Raw genomic sequence first — 26,998 nt, 5'->3', positions numbered from 1 at the left:
AACTAACTGACTATTTACTATCCCAAAGCTATGAAAGAGTAGATTTAAGTTCTGGAACATACTGAGTTTGTTTTCTCAGTTGCTCAAGAGACCTTTCTTGTTCTGAATGCTAAAACATATTCCTGTTCCTGCTTAGTGCAGCAGTTTTTTGTGGGTGTGGCTCAGACCCTGACCTAGACCAGAGGGGCCAGGCAGTAGTGACAAAGATGAATGAAGTGAGCCAGGTGCAAAAATGGGCTTGGGGTTGCCAGAGCTTTCATTTCTCAAGAGACCCCAGAAATCTGGATGTTTTTTGTGCTATCTTTGTTTCTAAATGTTGGCGACTGATGTCAACATTTTCAAGTACACATGTGGGAGAGCTGTGTTCTCTAGCCTGCCAGCTCACAGCCTCTGCCCTGGGTCCCTGTAGACTGCAGTGTGAGGGCCTGGCTTCCCTGGCCACACCTGGTTTGGCCTCAGCCTTACCTGGAACGTGGCCACCCTACCTTGTGTTAAATTGCTGTTTGTCCTTGTTTTACCCATATATTGTGTCCCATAGTGCTCATTTACACATGTGAAGGAGTCAAAATAATCAAAGTTGCCTAAATACATGCTAAATGAGCCTGTATTTTCACAGAACTGTTTGATTCACAATCACCTTTGTAGCTTGACCGTAAGCTGTTATGAAAGGAGCACCGCGATGGTGTTTGGTTTACCGAGTCACTGTGTGTGGATGCTTTTGCCAAGTTTTGCTACACTGAGTAGCATGGGGAAAGGGTCCACATCTCCAAAAGACTCATCCACTTGCTTGTCTGCACAACCCTAAGTGCCATGCTCCCATCAGATGACGAGGGAATGCCTTCTCGAAGGATGTCTTCTGCTTTTAAGTTCAAGCACCATCTGCAAGTACTTAGCTGTCCCTCCTCTTTTTTGCAAACACCTGCCCTTCTGTTGGCCCACGTGGGGTCTTCGGGAAAGGCCCAGCAGCCTTGAGTTGGTGTCCTTGGCCTCCTGGGGGGACAGGTTTCTGAATAACGAGTCATCTGTAGTGGATGAAGCAGTGTCTTCACTTGAGTATTCAAAGTCCTGCGATGGAGGACACTGTTTCTGTGCCCCTAGAGAAAGTCAGGGAATGTGAGGACTAACAAAGCATTTCAACAATTGTAAGAACACCGCAGAAATGTGCTCTGTTAACCTACAGTGCCAAAACTCTGGAAAGAAGTTCCCAAGTGGAGTGACGTGCGGTGACAGGAGGGCTGCAAGTCTTCCTTCTCTTTAAGTGCCCTGCACATTTCCTCAGTCTCATCTGAGATCTGGTGTCGGAAGTTCTCTGGTCCTGTTGGCAAATCGCACCTTGTCTGAACGGTTGTTCACTGCCTTTTGCACATGGGTTCCATAGCCTTGCACTAATGCCTGTGTTCTGTAATGTCATTATTTTGCCCTTTATTCTCAAATCCTCCCCCCCCCCCCCAAAGCTGGTAGGACAGAGGTGCACTTTACAAAACTGGCACTTGCTGAAGAGGAGACAGCTCCACCCCTAAGCTCCTTTAACTGATGTCATCTTCTGCCTCAAAATGCAAATAGTTCTTATTTGCCAAAGAACACTGAATTTGGGCCCAAAGATCGAATACAGCACTTCATATAATTGGAACTGTAAACGCACAACTCGGGAGCTGTTATCCAATTCCTCAAGCAATTTAAGCTGTAGAATCAGGAGTGAGACTAGCATATGTTTGTCCTCCACAGCAACTGTGAGCTTTCCAAACAATTTTCGTTCTTTCCTCGTCCCAGTTGAAGGTCACCCTTGTCTTTACAAAGGAAAATGCTGCATAGGAAAAATGAAATGCCTTGTATTCAAATGTTTTATCCATGTCACCCATTATTCTGTACTTATTTTTCATTTTTATTGTACATTCTATTCCTGTAATTATTGTACAACCCTTTAAGCATTGTAAAATTGTTTTGGAATTTGTGCCTGCTAGTTATGCAATAAACAGGCTCTTTAAGTGTCTTTGTGGTAATTCTCTTTCCCATCAATTAGTTGATATTTACAGATACTCTGTCAAAGTTCCGAGAAAGTTCTCACATAACCCCATTTTTAATGAGACAGTATTGAATATGCTTTCACCCTGAACACTGTCAGTTTACAGGAATGATGACCTTTTTCATCCTTTGAGCTTAGCAGATAGCTTTATTAAAAGAAATCCTGCATCAGGATATCAGTTCCAGGTATCTTATCATGATATATTTACTTCTTAAGTTTAATTTTTTAAATTCAGCGAAAGCCAGCCAAGCACAAGTGATCTGGTTGTGGTGTTAGTTTAGTCTCTTAAGGCCACCGGTCTCTTAAACTTTCAGAACAAGGCCCGTCGTGCAGATTCACATGAGAGGCTATAGAATATAGATTTATACCTGAGTTCATCAGAACCACCCTCAGTCCCCAACAGTTGTCTTCTTGGAGAGGTGTCTTGGGGCTCTTCTCCCAAACAGAAGGAAAGGTGGGATAGGACCTTGTCATCACAGGTGTCTTTCCAAGCAAGAAGTCTGGGGAAGATGGAACATGTTCACTGTGTGTTACATCTTGTCTGAGGACCCAGTACTAGCTGATCAGACCCACCAGCTCATACTCAGAAGCTCCTCTGAGGGCAGGATTTCTCAAATGAGCCAGCATATAGCCAAAAGGGCTCGCTGAAACACAGCTAACAATTCATCTGTGGTTCAGTAGCTCGGGGGTTGGGGATTGGGAGTTGCATTTCTAACACGGTCCCAGGGGATGCTGCTACTGCTGGCTGAGACCACACTCTGTAAAGCACTGCTGTAGACTATTTCCAGGCTCCCCTTCCCCACATGTGGCTCCTTTTAAACATGTTTTTATGATAATTCTAATTACGACTAGCATTAATCAATTAGTTACTGTGCTCCAGACACTGTGCTGGGTGTGAAGCAAGAGGAGTTAGTTCCTGTTGTACAGATGAGGAAGTTTACATTCAAAGGGGTGAAGTCCCACATCAAAGGAAGAGGGGAGTGTGTGAGTTACCGTTAGTCTACTTTGTCTTAATCAGCCAAGTGGGTTTTCATGACCTTATTAGGGTCTGTGATAAGGAATCCCAGAGAATGTGGCCTCATGTGGAGGTGAAATTTCGGGGCAGCTACATTCCCCTGACGCTCTAGATCAGAGTAGGCCACTGGGTGATATGTGACTATGTGAATACGTGGCTTTATTGGATAAATGGGGCACAGGCTGCATGTGGACCTTAAGTGGAGACTGTCTCATCTTTGAGCCCCAGGCACCAGAATCCCTCCAGCACCTGTTGAGTGACCAACTGGAAAGGCTGTCTTCTGGCTCTAAGGTACCTGGAGCAGCACCTTCCTATCCATGGGGCTGAGTCGGGGTGGCCTCACCACAGGGTCGGCTCAGACCTGAGGGTGACCCACTGCCTAGCAGGCTGTGTGCAACACTGTCCAGGAGCCAGTCCCTGTGGCCTATAGATGCCAGGCAAAGGAGACCATGGTCCCCACCTCTGCCAGCCAGCTTCTAGCCAGAAGTCAGAGCCACACGAGGTGGGTCAGATTCTTTAATTACTTTACAGGAGTAATGTGAGCTCTCCACAGAATAGGTCCCCAGGGGAGGGGCCACTGGGGACGGAAGAGGCCTTTGTGAACCCTTGCTTCATCCTGTCCGACGGCCATCTTTCCTCTTCCACACCCAGGCACTTACACAGCTTTCTGACTGCACTGTCTTCCCAGGCCCTCAAACTGTCTAAACCAGGGGTCCCTAATATCCAGAGTGTGGACCAGGCAGCACAGCAGGTGGTGAGCGGCTGGCAAGCCAGTGAAGCTTCATCTGTATTTGCATCCACTCCCCAGCACCAGCATCACTCAGATCATCAGTCATTAGATTCTCACAGGAGCACCGGTCCCTGATGCCAAAAAGGTTGGAAACTGCTGGTGTAAGCATACTAGGAACCTCTCAGCCCCGTTTCTCCCAAACACAGCTTTTCTTTGAGGACCCACACCTCTCTCCTCCAAAATCTCTCTTCTCACCCCTCACGCCTTCCCAACACCTTCCCTTCTTGGAACTCATTTTCCCCCTTTTCTCTCTTCTGTCTCAGACCCCTCCATCCCCTTAGACCTTATAGAATGGACCTCTCTGTCCTGCCGCACCTTGCCCAGCTCTTCCCTCCCCTTCCCTTTCAGAAGCCCCAAGCAATTACTCCTTACCGTTTCTTTTGGCTTAGTCCTATAAGCTTCATCTTTCCTCCAGGTCTTGTTTTTCCTCATGAGCCCCCAAACAAGTTATGAACAGGAAGTTCTGAAATCGAACATGGACTGCCCTCCCCAACCCTGGGGTCTAAGGTTGACATCTTAGCCTCCCCTTGCACCACATCTTGCCATCTGCTTCCCTCTTCCAGCCCTCCCCTTCCCGGGACCTCTCATACCTCCCCACCCTACCCTGCCCTATTCCTTTCAGACCAGAGGGGCTGAGTTAACACGAGCACTCACTGTGTGCAGCCACTGGGATAAGTACAAGTTTGTAAAGTAGGAACTGAAACTACCCCCATTTTGCAGATGAGGAAACTGAGGCTCAGCCCTCAGAGTCCAGTTAGTGATGGTAGAGCAAGTTAGAGCACAAGACCTGCGCTCTTAACCACAGCATTCTACGGGCATGGTGAACTATTTAGGATAAGGAGGACTGGAGGAACATGGCTGATGGCAGAACTTCTGGAAGCAGAAGAGAATGAGGAATAGCCATGGCCTCGACCTCAGCAGAGGTAAGATGGGAGGGAGAAGTGGGATGCCAGTCTGTCCACCTTGTAGGTGGGGGTGGGCGGCGAGGGGCTTAAAATAGAGCCTGGGTGGCCAAGTTTGTGTTTTGTCTTCTAATTCTTTGTTTTGGCCACAAATATTCCTCATCTTTTCTGTTTCAAATTGAGACACTTGGTAACACTGCTCTGTGAGTAGACGATGTTGCCTAATTCAACTGTCTCAGTGATTCAGGGCCTTCACAGATTCCATGTGGCACGTTGACTCACCCCAAGTTTGCCATTCTGGAAAGAGCAGCCCTGTGCCTGCTACTAGAAGCAGGAGGGCTCCCTTTAGGGCACAGTATGAGGGGGGTCCACCCCATCTTCAGAGTAGGGGGTGAGTTCCCCCCATTGAGCATGGGAGCCTGACTCGGTTGAAAGGGAGTATAACCTGAGTCTGACCTGCTTCTTTCAATTAAAACAAGGATGCTTCTACCATAGGCAGGATATTTCCTGGGTGTGAAGTGGCATCCTCTTGGCAGGAAAAATAGGTCCAACTGAGCTTTGAGCTTTCTGTATTTATTTTACCTCATCTGCACATTGTCATTCTTTACATTTCAGATGAAGAATGGGGTCCAAAGAGTGGTCACCTGGCCTCTAAGTGGTAGCATGTCAGGACTAGAACCCCATCCAGCTTGGGCCACAGCCACTGCTCTTCATCCCAACACTTCTGCCCCCACTTGTGAACAGAAATGTGTCAGACACATCCATGTCATGGCCATCTGTATACCCACTACCCAGGTCCCATGGGCTCCTCCTTCCCCTAGACTTTAATACTAATCACTTCCTTGTGTTTGGTTCAACACATGTGCGTGCATCTCTAAGAGCTTTTGTTTTGCCTGTTTTCAAACATGTAAATGAAACCCTACTGATATAGTCTTTCCTTTCCCTCAACATTGTGAGATTCAAATAAGTCAGTGTATGTACCTCTGGTTAGTTCATTTTCCATGTTGTGTAGTGTTGTTGTAGTATCGATTGAATGTATATACCATGATTTATTTATCTAGTATTGTTGGGTGTTTCAGTTACTTTTAATTATTGGCATTTATGAAAATAACTGCTATGATAATTATGTCTTTTGGTGCATGTATGACTATATTTATGTAGGGTCTATGCCTAGAGTATGTGCATCTCCACACCTGTATCACTTTTCATGCCATTTTCCAAAGTGTTGTACCAGCAGAATATGAGATTTCACACTGTTCTGCATGTCAGGACTAGAACCCCAATCCACTGGGTTTGTAGTAGTATCTTGTAGTTTTAATTTGCATTTCTCTGATTAATAATATGGTTATGTGCCTTTTCATGTTTATTAGCCATTTAAATTTTCTCTTTTGTGAAGTGCCTGTTTGAGGATTTATCCATTTTCCATTAGGTTCTTTTTTTTATTATTATTCATAGGGGTTTTTTAATGTTCTGAACAGTAGTCCTTTGTTGATTATCTGTATTATAAACATCCTTTCTCATTCTGTGGCATGTCTTTTCCCTTTCTTAGGTGTCTTTTGAAGATAAACTTTTTTAATGTAGTCAAATTTATCACTCTTCCTTATGATTAGTATTCTTTGTGTCTTAAGAAACCTCCCCTACACTAGACTACTATTATGTTTTATTTTGAAATAACCATAGATTCACAAAATAGTTGCAAAAATAGAGAGGTCCTCTGTGCCCTTCACTCAATTTTTCCCAATGGTAACATCTTACATAATTGTAGTGTAGTATCAAAATCAGGACACTGTTATAGGTACAATCACATACCTTATTCAGATGTCATGGATTTTATATATAGGCACTCATGGGCATGCGGTTCTATGCCACTTTATCAAATATGTCGGTTTCTGTCACCATAGTAAAGATACAGACCTCGTGCTGCCCCTTTAGTCACACCCTATGCCTTGGCAACCACAAACCTGGTCTCCATCTCCATAATTTTGTCCTTTCAGAAATGTTATATAAATGGAATAATATGGCATGTGACCTTTTAAGACTGGCTTTGTTCATAACACCCCAAGTTGTTTGGACACTGAGGTCCCAGAGAGGGGCCACAGAGATCATCACAGGACTATGCCCTGACAAGAAACCTTCCACACCCATATTTGACAATGAGTCCTTAATTTTCACTGCCAGAGGGGGTTAAGTATCTCCTTAAGGAATAGAGGCTGAGTTGTTTAGTTTTATCTGGTAGTTTTATTAACTTTCTCTAGTATTTGCCTTATTTTTTAAATAACATTTCCCCTCATCTCAAAGGTTATGTTTTCTGTGTAAAATATGGAAAACCACCCAAAATAAAAAATATTTATTATCCCAACTTGTAGAAACATCCACAAAATATTTTTTGAAAATGGAATTATATAAAAATTGCTTTTGAACTTTTAACACAGTATGAACATTTCTCCAGAACTTAAGAAAAAAAAGACATTTTATTTCATTTTAATGCACTGAAGAAAACCACAAACTCAAAAAAAGCCTCCTAGTGTTGGACATCTAGATCATCAGTTTTTGCTGCTAATAGCACTAATGCTGTGAAGAATATCTTTGTACCTATCTGATTGTTATTTATATTTCCTGGGCCAGGAGGCAGCATGGCATACTCAGGAGGACTCCTGGAAGGCCAGCCAGGATAGGGCCTGGTAGGCCAGGGAAGTATTTGAGTCTTGGTCCTAAGTGCAGAGGGACACCATCGAAGATGGAAGGTTTTCATTTCAGGTGTGTGTTTATAAAATATCTCTGACTGCAGGATGGAGGAAAAAGTGAAGTGGATGGGTGACTTCAAACAGAAGTCGGTGGTAGCCAAGAAAGATGGTGGTGAGAGGGAGCAAACTGATGGATTACATTTCAGGTCAAAGCGGCAGGACTCAGTGTCCCTAAGCTTATAGCTCCTGCAGTGGGCAGGACTAATGGTGGTGTCATTCACTTGTTTGAGAACACTGGAGAAGGGCCAGATATTGCCAGATGTTTTTTGTTGTTGTTGTTTTACTTTATTTTTAGGAACTAAACAAATTTATTGAGGGCGAGAGGATGCAAGCAATATAAAAATCGAAAAGCTTATCTGGCTTTAATTGGCTTTTCTTTCTCTTGTCAAAATGGGATTTTATGTGTACATTTTCTAAGGGTCTCAGTCTACTCATGAAATCCTTATACAGGGAAAGCTGTGGGGCAGAGATATTCCTTAAGCGACCCACTGAGAGGACTTTAATCAAGGTGGGAGGAATTGCTTGGTGCTGCCTAGTTCTTCCCCTTCTGCTTCATGAGCATTACGAAATAGTCATCGCACACGATGGTCAGCCCAGCAATTAGTGAAAAGCAGCTCTGGAAGCCCACTCTGCCGTCTCGGCACTGGTCCAGGTCCTTCATTGTTTTGTCCATTGTCAGGGGGGTCTTTTTGATTTTCCAAAAACCCAGGTAACTCCTTTTCCATGAGCACCCTCAGGTCCTCCTTTATCAAGAAGCCTTTATTGCCAGCAAACTTGTGAAAAGTGAACATCATGGTTTCCATGACGTTACCTTTGAGACGGCATTTTGGTGAGGTCTTGGTGGAAGGTGTGGTAAGATCGCTCGGCTGGCTGGGACGCGTGGCCAGTGAGTCTGTTGTTTTGTTTTAATGGAAATTTAGAAGAGATTATGATAGTCCTGTGCTGAGTTTGAGGCACTTCTGAGACACACAGTGGAGATGTCGAAGCGGTAGTGGATATAGGAGTCTGGGCTAGAGATACAGATCCAGGAGTTACTGATGTGGAGACAGCGCTGTAAGCCAGAAGTCTGGCGCACATCACCTAGGAAAGGCCTGCGTGGTGAAGACAGGCCTGGGCTTAAAGGCTGGTCCTCCTTGGTTATGACTGGTAAAGGCCAAACTCACTCTGCAAAAGCGCCCGAAGAAATCCATTTGTATTGTCAATCCAAATGGAGCAGGAAATGTGTATGTTAACTCTAAACCAGAATGCTCAGTTTGGCTCAGGAGTAACAAGTCAGCAGGATGGATGGATGACAGTGCCACATAGTTTAGGTAATCAAACACATGAGAAATCCCCACACGCCAATGTTCTCTATCCTAAATGTTTCTACACAGAAACAGGGGATGTATAATGCTATTTTATGAACACTAAAAACTACCTAAAAACCCACATCATGAAAAAATATTCATTATATCCATAAAGAAATATGGATGTACTGAATATATTTATTGCACAAATGGTCTCTTCAGTCCCACAAGTTACAACTGGCTCTGTGCCTGCCAATGACATCTGCTCATCTGTGTACTGGTTTGATACCTGTCACTGTTCTTGTTCAGCTTTGTAACTTCCCAAGGCCTAGCACTGCATCCTTCCCTATAGAGAGTATATGCTGAATAAGCAGAAAGAGTAAAATCATACATGCAGAAACAAGAATCATTTTATATCAGTAGTGGCTTCTGCATCATTTGTTCTAAAGGAATTAAACTCTGTAGAAGAATCTGCAGAAGCATAATCTATAAATCATTTTTACAATAAATAGAAAAAAGTGCTTAAAAACAATAATCTCAATATATGTTTAGCCACAACATGATCAAAATATATACGAGATAAAAGTGTGGACTATACCAGAAATAGTAAGACAGTGGAAGCTCTAAATTTAGAAACAAATATTCTAGAGAGGAAACATTTAAATATATTAGGGTAAAGAACCAGTGTAAAAGTTTTTAATGTTAATAGAGAAGATTACTGGCAAGCTTCAAAAACAAGAAACTAAAAATATTCAGTAAATATTTGGGTACATAGTCCTCTATCAGGCATTCTGTCCATATCAATTCTATACTGGAAGCTCACACAATATGACTGCTAGTTCCCTGTGGTTTACTTAGAAGAGGCTCCAGTGGAAATGACAGGGGAGACAACACCACTTTCACAAGAAAAATGAATACAACCTCGAAAATGTGAACAAACCTGTAGGACACATGGATTAAATTAGTAAAAATCTATCCTTCTACACAACACACTTTGCAGCAGTTAATAAAAGCAAAAGTAACAAAGCCTGGAAGTGATGCCATCAAACCATAACTTTATTTCACAATTAATAAACATCTGAAACAGGGTAAATATGAGCATGCATAATGAAAGTGGAGCTCAGGGATCATATCCAAATAAATTCAAGACAAGAAAATGAAAAACAGATTAAGGATACAGTTTGCAGCTCAATTTGTTTTTACAACACAACAGAAGTGAAAGCAATGCAGCCCTTAAACTCAGGATTTTTTAATAAACTCATTTTTAATAACCTGGAACAGTAATTAGCTGTAATTTACTAAGATACGGAATCTTGAACATAATATTATGAAAACTGAAACCTCAGAGGAAGAATATAAAAAAAATACAAGCCATAAAAGTATGATTATTGCTGCAAGGAACATGTAGCTATTTGTAGAGATTAATCTAGAACTGTCACATTGATAATAACAGTTGGAAGAGAAATTTTTGACTGATCTGTGGTTGAGTCTGATGTAAGTTTTAAGGTTCAGTGCCTCTTCCTTAAGGCATATAAATCCTAGAAGGCTGCATGTAGCTGAGACCTTCTTAAGACATCGAGGTCTAAAGTGTCATGCCAAAAGGTCAGCCGTCTGAGTGACTTTTGGAGGTCTCCTTATGAGGCTCAGTAACATACATGTTGGGATGACTTCCCCCTGACACAATGCTCTGGGAAATTCTACAAAAACGCTTCCTAAAGGAGGAAAGACTCATTTTTCACCACCTTTCCAGAAAGTATCCACAGGCTACATCAGACTGTTTCAGGGTTCACAGTTCTTCAGAAAACAAGATGTGATCCTTTTGAGATCACTAAATTTATAAACCCTGAAATAAATTTACACCAAGACCTACAAGTTTGTCTTCAACAGAATAGTTTAAATGGCAATTTTAAAAATTAGAAAACTTCTCTCATATCTCTAGCTGGAGGCTTCGCTGGAGTTTCATAGTTAAGGGTAAGACAACAGGAGATCATGCATCCTGTCATGGAACATAACTTGTACTCCTAGCACTGAATTAGAATCTTATATTATTTATAAATATATTATAAGATTGTGGCAGCACTGTCAACCTGTGACTAGAAAAGCCCCTTTCCTGGAAAAGAAGGGCAGGAAGGGGCCTCCTACTGGGTGTTGCGCATCCACAGCACCTTAAAGTCCGGCCAGACCCTTGATCCATTTAATCACAGACCTGAATAGGCTCGATGAACTATTTTACAGTGACCCGAACAGTAGAACAGAACATTGTAAAACTGTCTGGTGGCTGCATATCAAAGGCCTCAGCATCCTTGTTCGCTGTGCTTACAGTACCAATGAAGTCAGTTCCAGGCAATTTTGGGATGTCTATGAGGCTGAGAAAATAAAACATAAGATTGATCAGATCAGCAGTCTCTGTAGTATTGGGAATTAACCCATTTTACATAAGAGCTAAAAGCACAGTATAAATGGTTTTCATTTACAGCTGAAAAAGCTTTGACCTTAAGCCACAAATGAGGCACCCGATGACTTTAAGTACCAGCCCGAAATAAGATTTTCACATGTGCTGTGTGACACTCACTGATCCATGGTTAAGTAAGCTTAGAAAATGCTGTTGTTCCCTGAACCTCAATAGCCCCAGTGGTTAGGACATTAACGTTCTGTAGTAGGTGTAGTACCTGCTGATTGTTTCACTGACTTCCCAGAGTTATCTGACCACAAAGGAGCCAGCCTCTTTGTCTTGCAGCACTTCAGAGCACCTGGGTGGCCCTGCGAAAGGAGGGGCAGAGGCGACATGCCTGCTGGGCCCTCAGTCAGTTCCTGGGTGCTTTACCTTTCAGCTCCCTTGGAGCAGGGGTGACAGCCTTTGTTTCTCTGTGTTCCCCCAAGATGCCATGCACAGGGGGTCACTCAAGTACTTTGAGAGGCAGAGAAAGAAGGAAGGTTAGGAAGGAAGAGGATCAACCACAGGTGCCAAGAGGAGAGGAAGGAAAGAGGCCCTTGCACCACTGCCTTCACCTCTCACCATCGACGGCCAGCGTTCTTCTTAGATTGCTCTTTGTCCCCAAACAGGGTTGACAGACATGCATCTTAGCATTCAGGACCTCATACCCTGGACTGCAGTGATAGGAGCCAAAGCAAATCACCTCAAGGACCATAGGAGGCCCAACCAAGCACTGAAACAGACCCTGTGTCAAGGTTCCTAGTTGAGAAAAGGAAAAAGACAAGAGAATAGCAAGGAAGAAACTGAGGTGGCTGGAAAACAGAGCAGAGCACAGGGCTATGAACAGTCCTGGGAGAGCAGAGGCCAGGCTGAGTGGCTCAGGAGCAGTGGTGGTCCGTCAACTGTAGACTCCCTACCTTGGACTGGTAGCCCCGTTCGGCCATCATCTTTGCTTCCTGCTGCAGTAGGGCATTGGTGAGCTGCTCTGTCTGCCTCACTTCCTCCTCTTCCTCCTCCTCTTGTTGGTCTGCTTCCCATGCCTGCAACCGGCGCTCTGCAACCTGGGCACAAAGAGCAAAGTCACCATAAGACAAGGCCCACGGGGCAGAGCCCTGCCTATGATGAAGAGGGAAAGCCTCTGGATCTACCCCAGCTGGAGAATCAGATGTAACAGTGATGGCAAGTGCCAGTAACTGGAAAGGGCATTTATGGTACGGGAGAAGTTATATGTGTGGTAATACGTACCTTGTAAAACACTCTGGATGTGGCCACGTGTTTGGAAAATTTTTAATTTAAAAAGTTTTCAATTAGTCGACATACATACAATATTATATTAGTTTCAGGTATAAAATAGTGATTAGACATTTATGTAACTTACAAAGTGAGAGAAGAGTAACACAAATTGAATTGTGGCCCAGTGAGCTAAATGCTTTCAGATGCAGACAGCAAAAACAGATGGCAGACAGTAATGACAGCCTTGCTCCCACATGAGACAAGGATCTAGAGTGACGCTTGAACTACAAATCAGGAAAAATCAGAATTTCAGCTGAAAATAAAAAGGGATGCACTGGGCTCTCAAACATGGGCTTCTTGGACAAGGTACTAGTGCCAGGCTGTGGAAATAAGTCAAGGGCCTCTGGTTCCTACGCCACAATGATGCAGGAACCACGGCAGGGCCTGCTGCCTGCAGCTCTCACTCCCCTTGCTGAGGCTGCCTCCTCCCACCCATGGAGTTGGCCCCACCTGGGCTTCCAGCTCTTGTTTCCTGGCCAATTTCATTTCTTCACTCTCCTCCTTCTCACGACGAGCTGACTCTCTTGCCTCCTCAAGGTTTCGAATAAGTTGCTCCCTGTGTCTTAGGGATTCCTCTTGTGCTCGTCGGTTTTGTTCAATCTTTTCTTGTATTTGTCGTTGTCTTCCTCTCAGGACCTAGCCTCAGCAGAAAAGAGAAGGAAAGATTTTAGTTTGACTCTAACAGATACCTATTCTCCAAGCCACGGATAGGCTGCAGTTGCACTGAGACTCGGCCTAATCCTCAGCCTGAGGCCTAAATACGCCACATGGAGGCAAGCCCAGACTACAGAATCGGTCCAAACAATATCGCCCACCCTTGTCACACTCAAAATGTCTGCAGGTTGGGCCTTAAGGAGAGACAGCTGAGCACCAAGGAGCAGGATGGAGCTCCCTCCACAGGGGCACAGAAACACAGCAACCAGGTGAGTCTCACACCCTATTGGTGAGTTCTAGAAAAAAGCCACAAGCCACACAGATGACCAGAGGTGGAGTCTGAGTCATCCCCTCAACCTGTTTGATTTTTGGCTACAGAGCAGGATTATGACCCACCACCAGCCCAGGACTCAGGAACCAGAACAGCCAGAAGCCACCCACCATACCCAACAGTGAGGTCTCTGGAAGGGGCATGTAAAGTGGCTACTAAGAGAAACATTTTAAATGGGGAAAATAAAAAGATGCTGGAGAATATCTGGTATTCGCAAAAAATGAAAAGGTACCATTGGGACCTGATTTCCCATGGATTTCCAAATGTAGCATACTTGACATACACAAAATACAATTTCCATTTTAAACCATTTTTTATTTTTCCCCCAGCTTTATCGAAATATAATAGACAGTTACTCCTATTTACATTGTACAATGTTTTTTTTTTTCAATTATTATTGGCATCCAATATCAGTTTCAGTTGTACAGCAGTGATCAGAGTTCAAGTGATCACCCCACTAAATCTAGTATCCCTCTTCCCCCTTACATATTTATTGCAACATTACTATTTTCTTTATTCTAAACTTATATCGCCATGACTATTTTGTAACTATCCATTTGTATTTCTTAATCCCTAGGCCCTTTTTTACCATCCCCCCCAACCTCCCTCCTGTCTAGTAGTCCTCAAAATAGCCTCTATATCTGGGTTTGTTTCTTTTGTTATTAGTGTTTATTCTTTAGATTCCACATGTACATGAAATTACGTGGTATTTGTCATTTTCTATGTTTCTTCATTTAACGCAATACCCTCTAGGTCCATCAAGGCAATATCTTTTTCCATCCTCTTTTAGTCTGTGTGTGTCTTTTAATCTGAAGTGAGTCTCTTGTAGGCAGCATATGAGGGGGTCTTGTTTTCTTATCCATTCAGTCACTCTATCTTTTGGTTGGAGCACTTAATTCTTTTCCATTTGAGATAGTCATTGATAGTTAAGTAGTCATTACCATTTTTTATTCATGATTTCAATACATGTTTTTCCTTCTTAAAGAAGTCCCTCGAACATTTTCTGTAATAGTGGCTCGGTGTTGAGGAATTCCGTTAGCTTATTTTTGTCTGAAACACTCTTTATCTGTCCTTCAACTCTAAATGACAGCTTTGCTGGATAAATTATTCTTGGTTGTAAATGCTGGGTTTTCATCACTTTGAATATTTTGTGCCAAGCCCTTCTGTCCTGCAAAGTCTCTTTTGAGAAATCAGCTGCCAGTCTTATGGGTGCTCCCTTGTAGGTAACTGATTTTCTCTTGCTGCTTTTAAGAGTCTCTCTTTGTACTTAACCTTTGGCATTTTAATTATGTGTCTTGGTGTGGGCCTCTTTGGGTTCCTCTTTCTTGGGACTCTCTGAGCTTCCTTGGGTTATATGTCTATTTCCTTCACCAGGTTGAGGAAGTTCCCCATCATTATTTCTTCAAATAACTTTTCCACTTCTTGTTCTCCCTCTCTTCCTTGAGGTACCCGTATTACACGGATGTTTTTACACTTAATTTTGTCCCAACAACTCCTTAAATTATTATATTCTTAGCTTCTTTCTTCTTGCTGTTCTGATGGTCTTTGGCTTCTCCATCCTCTATATTGGTGGTTTGATCCTCTTCTTCATCCACGGTGTTAATTCCCTCTAATGTACTCTTCATATCAGATAATGTGTTCTTCATTTCTGACTGGTTCCGTTTTATAATTTCCAGTTCCATTTTTATGTCTTTTACCTCTTTGTTAAAGTTCTCACTGAGTTCATCTACATCTCCCCTAAGTTCATTGAGCATCATTATAACCAGTGTTTTGAACTCTGCATCTGTTAGATTGTTTGACTCCATTATGCCTGGATCTGTTCTGTTCTCTTGTATAGCTTCTGCTTCTTTGTGTTCCCATTTTGGCTGCCTTTCTGTGTCTGTTTCTATGTACTAAGCAAAGCTCCTAAGTCTCCCAGTCTTATTAGCGTGGCTTTGTGAAGGAGGTGTCCAGAGGCACAGTCCTGCGAGGGGTTCAGCAGCAGACCAGGTTTAGCCCCAGCCTGTGTCCCTCTAAGGCCACCTGTTAAGGTTCAGCAAGCAATCCACAGATGCTGTGCTTACAGTTGCCTCAAGAAACCACACCATAAACCAAAGTCAGCTGCCACCAGTTTGAGTCTAGGCGCTGCTCAGCAAGTTGCACAGGACTCGCTAAGGAGTTGGGGAGGTGGAGTTTTAGGGAATCCTCTGAGTGGAGTGACCTCTGTTATCTAGTTTGAGGACATCTCAGCTATGGCAGTGCTGCATCCGCACACTGGAGGTGGGGAGAGCTCAACAGAGGAACAATGGATACCGCCAGCACTTCTGCCCAGGAGGAAGCCTCGCCTCCAGCCCTCACTCGGACACCTCAGCATCCCCTATAGGTCCCTGGTCCCCCATACCCACTGCAGCAGCGAACCAGGTGCTGGTGCTCAGAGCGAGTGAGTCCATCACTGCAAAAGTCTGGTCACGGACATGGCCGCTTTAAGAGGAATGTCTGCAGCTGCTGGCTGCTGCTGCCATAGGCTTTGTCTCACTCAGCGCTTGGGACCGGGCAGCCTTGCATCTTCGCCCCGTCCTACCTTCTACCATTGCAGGGCGATTTATTATTTCTCTTCCTAGTTGTAGGGCTTGTTCATCTAGATCCCAGGTGACTCTACTTGCTGTTTGCTCCGTGTTTCCATCACAACTTCGATGTGGCCATAAGAGCAGATGAACAGAGCCTTTGTCATCTACGCCATTTTGATGCTGTCTCCATTTTAAACCGCTTTAAGATAACTTTCAATACATGGGTAATGAAGACTTTTTTCCCAAAAAGATATCCTTTTAATTGGGATGAGTCTTATACACATTACTTATACACATACTGACAAGTAAAACACTTATGTTATTTAGTCCACTTCTGGTTATGCACCCCAAGAAAAAAAAATCCTAAGTATGGAAAAGATATGCACCAAAATGTTCACTGCAAGGATTTTATAATGCCTCAAAATTAGAAAAAAAAAATGGAATACCCACAAAAGGGGAATGGAAAAACAAACTATGGTATACCCATGTGATGATATATTATGTAGCTATCAAAATAATATTTACAAAGATATAATAATTTGTTAAAATGCTTGAAATCAAATAGCATAGTATAGGAAGAAATATGTAGGAAAAACGTTCTGCACAGAAACAGAAGAGCGGAAAGAACAGTAATAGTGGCTATGCGGATGTTGAGGGGGCTAGGTGAGTTTGTTTTTACTTTGTTGAATTTTTTCTAATAAGATTATGTTACTTTTATAATGATATTAAGAGTCCATTTAAAATAACCAGAGGACTCTCTTCCCAGAACATCTGGCAGAGTCAATACATGGTCATTAAGTCCCAGATCCCAGCCCTGGGACGAGCCAGCCCATGTCTGTTGCAGCTAGGATTACCTCGCTCATCAGTCTGTCTCGTGCACTCCTTTCTCGGGCCCACTCTGCCTCTCTCTTTTCCCACATTTCCTTGGCCTCCTCCCTAGGGAAACACAAAGCAATGAAAGAAGGCTCCTTAGCACCACTGATGGCAGAAGGGAACTAAAGAACCAACAGGGCTCCAAAGCATCAGGCAGCACACATCTGTGGAGCCAATCTTCAAATAACCTTATCCATACAAGCTTTTAACAGATTAAGGACAAGTTCACAGAAAGTATTCCTATGATAAGTACTTTAAGTTACCTTTTTAAATATTCCCATCTCCTTACAAAAAGCACTTGCGATGATTTGCACCCAGGCCATTTAAACACTGAGGTGAATGAAACCATCAGGACTCTAGAGAGGAGGAAGGCCACTGCCGGTGCCTGAGCTCTGTCACCATGCCCCTGGGCTTCCTGCTAGCTCATCCTGTGGCCTGGGGCAAAGGAGAGACCACTTTGCATCTCCATGGCCGAGTATCTACCAAGTATCTGGCACTCAGTAAGTGCTCAATAAATGTTATCTGTTGTTTTTATATACAAGATTAATTTTTAGGATCCACACCCATTTTATAGACCTAAGAAGCATTCAACATTTCCACAATTTATAACAATTTCCTTTTGAATTTCTAAGATTTTAGATAAACAGATCCTTACTCTAAACCCTAATGATTTCCATCTTAAATAACTGAAGAGAAACATTCCTACAAGCCAAGTCCATTTGCAAAGATGTGCTCCTAGTGAATGATGGACAGATTACCAATAAAAAGTGTTTCAGTAATAACAGACTACCCTCATGGAGACCTGCACTGGATCCCAAGTACTAGAGTAGAACTCAGGAGGGTCCAGCCCAGACAGTTGCTGCCTCTCACCTAAACAGCATCTGCAGCTCTGCCTCCCGCTCCCTCTCCAGCTGCAGCTGCTCCTCGATGACCTGCTTCATCCACACCACATCAGCCAGAGCCTGCTCTCGCCTGGCCAAGTGCACACGCTGGTTCTCCTCCTCCTTCTGGAGCAGTGCCTGCAGGATGCGATTGTCCGCCTCCTAGAGGAAGGAGGAGGAAGCACAGTGGGCGTGTGCAGAGCCCTTGGGCAGCCACGGCCTCCACTCCTGCCAGCCACTCTCCAATCTGGTGCAGACACTCATGATGCTGCCAGATCTTCTCAGGTAGAGATGGGAAGACACTGAGTTGTTTCTGAAGAGTCAGGGTATAACTCTTAGGGATGGTTTAAAATGATACCGCAGAGGCCCAAGAGCTGTTCTCCACCTGAAAGGGGACCCTTCTGCCACCCACATGCAAGTCCCTGCCCTCAGACATGTCTAGTAGCACAACTTTTTAGAACACAATTTGGCAGCAATTCCACTTCTAAGAACACAGACTAGAAACACAAATACACAGAGATACATGCACAAAAACCTCACTGTAGCTGTTATGTAAGAGAGAAAAACCGAAAACAACCCAAAACTCATGGGTAGAGAATTAGCTATCATGTACATCTATACACAGGAACACTGTAAAAGAATGAGGGTGCTCTGGAGGCCTTGAAATGGGAAAGATGTCCTGGGTGGGTGGGGGGGACCTGCATGACAGGACACCTGACTATAGTAGGCAGGGATGCGAGGAAACGGGTTTGCTTGTTCACTCTCTTTGTCCCTATCTCAGGGAGGGAGCCCATCAAAATACTTGGCAGGAATACTGAGCAGTTAGTCAAAAAAGAACAAGCTCAATCTAACAGACCGATTATGAAGTATAGGCTTACTGTTAGGTGAAGAAAGACTTCAAGTCCATTTTTTAAAAAACCACCACTTGCCCATATGTGTATGTATATAATATATACATGTATCTGGAAGCATACATGCCAAAACAGACAACTCTGGGGAGAGGTAGGGATTACAGGGGCTGGTCCGTAGGGAAATCACTTTGTTCTACCTCTACTTCTTACCAGGACACATTACTGAGCAATGGAAAACGTGTTTTTCAAAAGAAGGTAAAAGAAACCCTGTCTCTTCAGACTCACCAGTTCCTCTTGGATCTGCTGTGTACGTCTATGGAGTTGCACATTATACTGATGTCTCAAAAAGCGTCTAAAAATGAGCAAAATATGGGTCGCCTTTAGTGTCTTATAAGAATTAATCGGAGGTTAGACAGCTACTTACTACAGGTCGTATCCTTTTTGGTTTCAGGGATACCAGAGCAGGGATACTTCCGAGAGAGAGAGGCTCTGAGAAAGTGGGGTGGGGGCAGCTCTTCTCACACACACCCCAGCTCTGCCTTCTGCTGGAAGGCTGCTATCTGCTTCCTCTCTTCCTCCAGCTTCTCCAGCTCCCACTGCTGCTTCAACAGATTCTCCTGTTCCTTCTTCAGTTTGGTGGCCTGTGGTTACAATGACAGTTACCTCAATTAAGATCATGAGAACCAGAGTTTCCTTCATTACTCATTTTCATTTTCAGCAGACACTGTGCACGGAGGGCTGGCCTGGCCACCTGGTGATCATAATCCCCTCCTACCTTGGGGGCTCGGAGCCCCTTGGCCCAGCTTAACTGATTCATCTCAACTCAGCTGAGCCATTTCCTACAAGAAAATTTCACAACCCTGCAGACAAGGATAAACCCACAGGACCCTGTATTGTCCATGCCTTACTGCAACTTACCACCTGTCTCCTCCACCTCACCTTGCTCTTACTGTGAGGGCTGGGACTGTGGGCCTTGTTCACGGCTGTTATTTCTAGCACCCAGCCCAGTGCTTAGCACCTAGAATAAGTAGTGGGTACTAAAGATCTAGTTCTTGAATCATTCAGGTCTGGGGAAGGGGGTGCTTCCCTCATCTGAATGGTAAGACCCAGCCCTCTCTAGAAAACAGCACAGTATTCTCAAAACAGACTCCTGGACCAAAGACTCTCACAGTTTGTGCCTTGAGACCCAAAACCTGCTAGCCAGGGAGAGCTGTGTGCTAAAACGTCAGACTAAGTCAAGTCTGCTTAGTGCATGGGAAACTTAAAGTTCTAAGAAGGCTCTCAGATAGGTCTCAAAACATGTCTGAAAAAACAAGCATTACCTTCATATTGCTAACGTTCTAGAATCTGGGCTCACAATACAACCTAGGAGAATGGAAAAATCACAGATGGGAATGAATGTCAGAAGGGAGAACCCAGTATTGCTGCATTTCTTAGAACCACCTCCCTGATATGAACTCTTTATAACAGCTTTTGAAATGGCCATTTTACAACAAGCAGCCGAGAGGGGCTGCGTGGCTGTGGGCATGCCCTCACCTCCATCTCTTTTACTTTCAACTCCTTCATCTGCTGGAGCAGCGCCTCGGCCTGGAGTTTATCCTCCAATTGCCTCCTCTCCTCTTCTGCTTTTATCCGCTCTAGTGCTTCCCTTCGCGCCATTTCATACTCATTTTCATACCGTTTGTTCTCTTCCTCTTCCGTGGCTTCTTGCTATATGGAGCCAAATGATTCCAGGTCAGTATCTGTACCATGCTGCCAGCAAAGACCCAGCTCCCGCAGCTGTTCAGCCGGCCACAGGCCTGGTTCCTCATTCCACTGAGTCTACACCAGGGCAGGCCACTTCTCATCTGTGAAACCCAGGGATCACTGTGGGAACTGGGGGACTGATGCTCCCCTGAGAGATGGAGCTGCAGCATAGTGTCTAGCTCCAAAGAGGGGCTCAACAAACATTTCCCCAAGTGAACCCAGAGGCAAAGCGATGGGTTCATGGATGTGCAGCTACCAGCCAAGGTTGAGAGTTTATGATGCATACTATATCAAAAGAGACTGCCAGCAACAAAAACATCCTTTAAAACATACATTCTCCCTACCATAGACCAGCCTTGCTCACCTGGTCTTATTCTGTCCCTGGGAATGACAGGATTCTAGGACATGTAAGAGCAACATTCAGTTTTAACATGTGTTAAGTAAACTGAGGAAGAGGCTATTCTTGGATTGGAGTCATTAACATCGAAAACAAAAACATGGGGACAGTCGCCACCATAACATAGCACATAGGAATACTTCTGGAGCCATATACCACACCTGCTTTTTTTCTTCTTTCTGCGTTTCCCAAGAGTTTATCACATGCTTCTTGTGAAGGTCTGATTCAATCTGAAGATATAAAAGGGCAGAAAATTAATTTCTTCAGTGGTTCATCTGACAGATAGTCCCCGGGGCGCACACTGCCACACAATGGAATGACTTCCTTTTGTGAGGACTCGGAGTGGCCCTCGTGTCTGGTATGAGATGACCCCAACATATATAGTCTGAATGCAAGTCAATTAGAAAACCAAAGGACCAGGCAGTTCTAAACCAGTCTCAAGAGTTGGAACGAAGTAACAGAAACTTTTCTCCCAGGTCCCTTGACGTTGAGCAAGAATAGGTCAGCAGACATGTCAAAGGCCACACTGGTCAGCTAAAGCATGCCAGGCCCCAGGGCAGCAGGAGCTGATGAGGGGAAGACTCAACACTCTGCCTGGCTCCCCAGCACTTCCGCTGCAAAGCAGTAGCTGAGAAAACGTACTCCCCATATCAAGACGCATGCTCTAGTAGATGCAACAAGTCTGGGTGGTTAATAAGAGATTTGGGTTTAGAGAATCTTTTGGATCAGAAAATGAATTATAGTACTCTGTCCAAAAGCTTTCATTTGGGAAACTGTTTATAAAAGTTTAAATTTTCTTTCTCAACTTATAAATATGAAAATTTTCAACCAACTTAATATTTTAAATAACCTTTTGAGTGCATGATTTTGGAGGACCCACTAAGCCGACAAACGGCCAGGGAGAGGCATCTTCTCGTGGTTAGTGCTAACTGCATACACTCCAAAGCAAAAAGATGTCCATTACTTAGTGACTGGCAATTTCTAAATGTAATTATGAATACATAAATTAACATGCCAAATGTATATAAAAACTGTTAGTTGAAATAAGTTGAGATGCAGTGATGGGATCGCTCTTTAGCCCAAACTCTGCTGAACAATGCCACTCAAGCCCAGACGCCCCCTCTCTCCCTGCCTCCAGGTCCTAGATTTGTCCTCCTTTCTCCTGACACCCGCTTAGGCCTTCACCATCACTCACCTAGGCTGCTGTAGCGCCCCCAACTGCCAGAGATGCAGCTGGGATCCTATGGCTCCTCTGCTTAAAACCATCTAGTCATTCCTCGTGCTTCCAGGGGAAGTACGTAAGGCGGCCTGAGGTCTGGCTCCATCTGTCTCACAAGCCTCAGTTCTTGGGGCTCCCTTCTTTGACATCCTAGCCTCCCAGCCACTTATAGCTCCCTGGACTTGCTCTGCTCTCATGACTCAGACTTGATTCTTGCATGGCTGCCTCGAACCAGAATGTCTTCTCCTAACCTCTACACCATCAAGTTAATGCCTATGTCTTTCCAAACTCCTCCACCCCAGCGACTCCTCTGGGATGCCTCCCCAACCTCTGACTGTGCTGGAGACACTGCCTCGCTGCCTGTCTTCTGAGGCTTGCCTGGCACTCTGTATCCTGTACTGGTAACAAGCTGCCTACTATTTTCCCCACTGGACCAGGAGTGGAGACCACCTCTAATCTCCACACTCCCACAAGGGGACATGGCAGCAATATTTCAATAAACAGCAGTTAAACAACCAAATTAACCCAGATCTCCTGCGTGGTGCTCTTTTCAGGTAGCTTGAGCGTCCCCTCCTGTCTCAAACCAGCATAGGATACAAGTTTAAAACAGGCTGGGAAACAGGATTTCATCTATTTAGGCGAAATCAATGGGAAGATCTTCTTGATTTTCACCTCTCGAAGTCTGGGGTCATTCTTTTTCCAGTGTTCATATAAAAGTTGTTCAGCAATCTGTCAAAAAAAAAAAAAAAAAAAGAAGCAAGCTTGATGTCACAAATCCATTCACATTTTGGGTAACACACAATGCAAGTCAGTTCAGACTAAGCTGACACACTGGCACACTGGCACTGCACTTGTCCTTCAAACCTCCTTGCCTTGCACTCAAGACTCCAGGAGCCAGACACCCGAGTGGAACTGGACGGCACTGACAAATGACTCTTACAATAGTGATGAAAGAGGGGCAAAGTCTGATGCTATAGATGGGTCCTAGATGCTACAGATCTGCTTCAAAACATACAGCAGGCTTAAAACACAGGTTAGGGCTCACTATTCCACACAGCTACTTTGGAAGATAAATTACACCAGTCCCAGGCTTTGTGGAACCACAGAACTGGAATAAAGAAAAAAGACTCAGATGTAACAATTTAAAGGGCCAAAGAGAATAAAAATGATTTGTCCAAAACACACACATGAAGAGCAACTAACTTAGAGTAAGCAGTTTTCCCAGTTGGCTTTGGAGTTAACTGCTATCTCATCTGACCCACCCAGAAGTGACCCATGTGTGCATCACTGACAGGCTGGGGACACTCCTAAGGGCAATGAGAATTTACCAGTTTCCTTTGCTCTTCCCGGGCCGACTTGAGATTCCCATGCCGTTCCCGGATTCTTCTTTCCCGCAAGTTCATGCTCAGCCTCAGCTCCTCCAGTTCTCTGGCCATCAGGTCCTGTTCCTCCAGCAGAAGCTGCTGGAGTCTCTCCCGTCTGGCCTCCAGATGCTTCCTCTTCTCCTCCTTCATCTTCTCACGCTGGTAGGCGTGCATACTGGGTAAGAAGGAGCCCACCATAAATCAGTCATACTACAGCCATATGGACCACTCTGCTCTGCTGTGTGGGTAAAGAGGCTGAGGTAGGTATAAAATGGTGACACAAGAAGTCATCTTCCAGGCAAAGTGAACAGAGCAGGTCAGTACACTGTGCATAACAGAACCTTGTTTTTGCAATAAGAAGATGTATAATGTGTTTATATATGCACATGATAATTATACTGGCAAATATAACTTGGGCAATTACCATGTACCAGCGAAAACGATGGTTTTATACTAACCAGCACGTAAACCCTACAAAGTAGGTTCTGTTTCAGCCTCACTTCTCTGACAAAGAAACTGAGGCACAATCATGCAGTAAGCAACATAGTCAGGATTTCCACCTAGGTCTGATTCCAAAGCCTCTGTTTTTAACTTCCACATTTTTACATGTATTTTTATAAAAACAGATGTATGTGTATTTACAAACAAACAAAAATGAGAGAATGTATGGGAGGATATGCATCAGGTTGGTAATTGTGGTTGCCTCTGGGGATGTGAGGTTACAAGGAAACTTCCAGATTCTACATACATTTCCTATCATTTTCTTTTTCAATGCAAATGTTTTACTTCAATGATGATCCTTTTTTTCAATTTACAGTTGGAAAAACATCACCAGGCAGGCAATCTATGCTGCTCAGAAACTCCCTCAAGAAAACATGCTGTCAAGCCATACTCCCCCAGGTCCTTAAGGCCACATCCCCTGACCAGCAAGTGACCGCCCACCTCCATCCAACTGTGGTCACTGCACAGTTACCTCCGCTGGTAGGAGGTCTTGGAGCTCCAGTCTGCCTGTTTGGAGCTGCAGATGTCAGAAATCCTGAAGTAGCGGCTGTTCTCATCCCACTGCTGCCGAAGCCGGGCCTCCTGCTCTCGGTGTCGCTGTCGCGCTACCTGCTGATCTAGGAGCCTCCGGCTGCACCAGTAGGAGGGCAGCGTGGGGAGTGCCATCTATGAACAGCAATTGTAGGAAAATGAGCCTGCTGCCACCCAAGGAACCCTCACAAGCTTGGCCTCATCCCTTTAGTTAGTGGTCCTCACCCACTGGCTGCACACTGGAATCGCCTGATGGAGCCTAGGCCCCAGTCCAGACCAATTAAATCCAAAAAGTCTTAGTGTAGGCCTCAGGCATCAGCATTTTTAAAATGATTTGCCATCAGGGCTGCAAATCATCGATTTAAGCCTGCCAGACATCACCAAGGGCACTGAGACAAGGAACCAGACCTAGCAATGCTGGACCAGGCACACTGGAGACTTGTATGCTTTGCATAAATTAACATGGATAATAATTTAAGGAACAAGTGTACCAAGCTCTTGGTATATATGACCTTTTCCATTACAATCACCCTGTTATTTGGCAGGGAAGAAACAAGTTCAAAAAGGTAGAGTGATTTGCCCAAGATCACAAAACAAGGAAGTAGAAAAAAATCAAAGAGCTGACATCCTAATTTACACAGGACCCAGGCTCTGTTAACTGCAAGAGGCTGCCTGTGGGACCAACATGCCCTGGCTTTGGCAGCCTCCAAGGAGGGACCTAGTCCAGATGTCACACCAGGAAGTGTTCTGGGTTAGCATGCAGGGCAGATCCCTCATCTTAAAAATAGAGAAACTGCGGCCCAGAGAGAGTACACGATTTGCCCAGGTCACAGAGCAATCTTGGGACACAACTGAAGACTTGAAAGCCGAGAGCGGTCTCACTCCGGACACCTTTTCCCCTGACCCACTATTACAGCGAGGCGCTGTGTAGATCCCATGTGCAGGGTCTACACAGTGCCTGACTATGATACTGCTTGACAAACGTCTGTTGAATAAGCAAAATGCCCGAGACCAGGCCAAGTCTCAAATTCAGAGTCCTCCAGACCTAGAGGAAATGATCTGCGTCTATGGGCCAAGTTGAGCCTGAGACTGCCTGTTTATAATTTCTGCCTTGAGACTAGCAGGACTGACATGCTTTTTTCTTTTCCCTGTAAACTGCCCGTGGATAAACCTTTACACCAGGGTATCAGGAAACAAGATTCCGGTCCCAGACCGGCCACAAACAACCCAGGCTGCTCCCTGAACAAGTCGCATCCCTCTCTTGGCCTCGACATCCACACAGGACAAAAGGGGTCACAGAAGAAAGTGTCGAACCCAGAGCGGGACGGGAGCAGAATGGACCGGAAGACCGGCCCCCAGGCGTCCTGCGCTCGCTTCCCGGACGCCCGCCGCGGTTTCCGCTAGGCCTCGAGACCGGATCCTGGCCGAGTCCAAGCTCCGACTCACGTTTCTCTATGGCCCGGGTTTTCCAGAGAGCGCCCGGCCCCAGCTCCCGCATGCCCCAACCAAACCCACTTATTCCTGCGTCCACCTTCCCCGGCCGCGGTACACCAAAGCCCGCTGTTTCCCAGCTCGTTACCCGGGCGACAGACCAGCGACGGAGCGCCGCGAAGGCCAAGAGGCCTCCAGCAAGATACAGACCGCGCAAATAGAAAAAAAAAGGCTGTGGTTTTTTTTCCTCTGGCTCCCTCTGGTGGTGGGAGGTGGATCAATAGCAAATCGCTAGTCCTGAAATCAAGGAAAAATGAAGGAAAAGAATCTATTCACTACATAAAATTCAAGATGATGGTTATTTGGGCGGATAAAAGTGAGGGTAGGGAAAGTTAGGGGGATAGGATAGGGAAGGAGAATATAAGCCAGTGGTTCTCAAACCTGGCTGCACATGAGAATCATCTGAAGAGGTCTTAAAAATCCAGATGCCTTAAAAAAATCCAGAAGCCCAGGCCAAACTCTAGGCAAATCCCATCAGGCTCTCTGAGGGCATCAGTGGTTGCCCAAGGTCCCCAGGTGCATTCAGTGTGCAACCGGCCTGGAGAATCCCTGGTGTAAGTAGAAACAACTTACTGGCAACTTTCTACTGTCTTAGATTGCTTGCAGGTTCAAGGTTCTATTAGCATATTTTATGACTTGCCGTGTTATAAGTATTATTTTAGGTATCAACTATTCTATTGAAAAGATAATGAAAAATAGTCACTCTTTCTTTGATTCTCTTTTCTTTCATTTTTCTCATTCTTCTCTTTATTTTTTCTTTCCTCTTTCTGTTTTTCCTGGAGGGAGTACAGTATCCTGTTGAACATCGTGGCCTCTATTTCAACCTCCACCACGCTAGTTGTGTGGTGTTGGGCAGGTCAGTTCATCTCTTGACATCCTCATCTGTGAAATAAGAATGTTAAAATAATTGAACAAGGAAGCCATTAGATGGAGGGGGCTCTAATGCTTCCATAGCCTACTCAAGCAAACCAAAACCTAAGCCAGAATCAATGCTCTAAATCTGAGAAAATTAAACGTAAGAACAACAACAGCCTAAGATCACAAACAGCCAACTAGCCTTTCCTGAATAAGGCAACTGCTTAAGCTATAGCCAATAGAATGATTTCCTTGCTTTTCTTCCTCATCT

The 26,998-nt window shown here is 44.6% G+C and overlaps 1 protein-coding gene across 3 annotated transcripts; it reads right to left on the bottom strand.

Annotated features, from left to right (window-relative positions):
* Positions 1-9,795: 9,795 nt before the first annotated feature.
* TCHP (trichoplein keratin filament binding) lies at positions 9,796-26,025 on the bottom strand. Of its 3 annotated transcripts, none has more exons than XM_011377822.2 (13): positions 25,961-26,025; positions 24,323-24,516; positions 23,314-23,524; positions 22,658-22,714; positions 20,928-20,996; positions 20,160-20,333; positions 19,152-19,264; positions 18,909-18,975; positions 17,762-17,934; positions 16,873-16,954; positions 12,938-13,123; positions 12,112-12,255; positions 9,796-11,126 (listed from the first exon to the last, which is right to left on the bottom strand). In XM_011377822.2, exons 2-13 carry the CDS (start codon positions 24,514-24,516, stop codon positions 11,094-11,096), a joined length of 1,503 nt encoding a protein of 500 aa, XP_011376124.1. In that variant the 5' UTR covers positions 25,961-26,025; the 3' UTR covers positions 9,796-11,093. The 3 variants fall into 3 exon arrangements, with proteins under 3 accessions (XP_011376124.1, XP_011376123.1, XP_011376122.1); XM_011377821.2 differs by lacking the exon at positions 25,961-26,025 and adding an exon at positions 25,828-25,954; XM_011377820.2 differs by lacking the exon at positions 25,961-26,025 and adding an exon at positions 25,696-25,947.
* Between the last annotated feature and the right edge of the window lie 973 nt (positions 26,026-26,998).

The sequence above is a fragment of the Pteropus vampyrus genome, unplaced genomic scaffold, assembly GCF_000151845.1.
Source record: "Pteropus vampyrus isolate Shadow unplaced genomic scaffold, Pvam_2.0 Scaffold322, whole genome shotgun sequence".
In the NCBI taxonomy this organism is placed as follows: Eukaryota; Metazoa; Chordata; class Mammalia; order Chiroptera; family Pteropodidae; genus Pteropus; species Pteropus vampyrus.
This window is presented reverse-complemented; position numbering and strand designations above follow the sequence as displayed.

Excerpts from the sequence above, each read along its gene's own strand:
- TCHP (XM_011377822.2), bottom strand. The coding sequence starts at position 24,516 with ATGGCACTCCCCACGCTGCCCTCCTACTGGTGCAGCCGGAGGCTCCTA. Across the intron at positions 16,955-17,761 it reads GAGCTGCAGATGCTGTTTAG|GGAGGAGGCCAAGGAAATGT; the intron begins GTGAGAGGCAGC and ends GTGTTTCCCTAG. Across the intron at positions 12,256-12,937 it reads AACAAGAGCTGGAAGCCCAG|GTTGCAGAGCGCCGGTTGCA; the intron begins GTGGGGCCAACT and ends CTTTGTGCCCAG.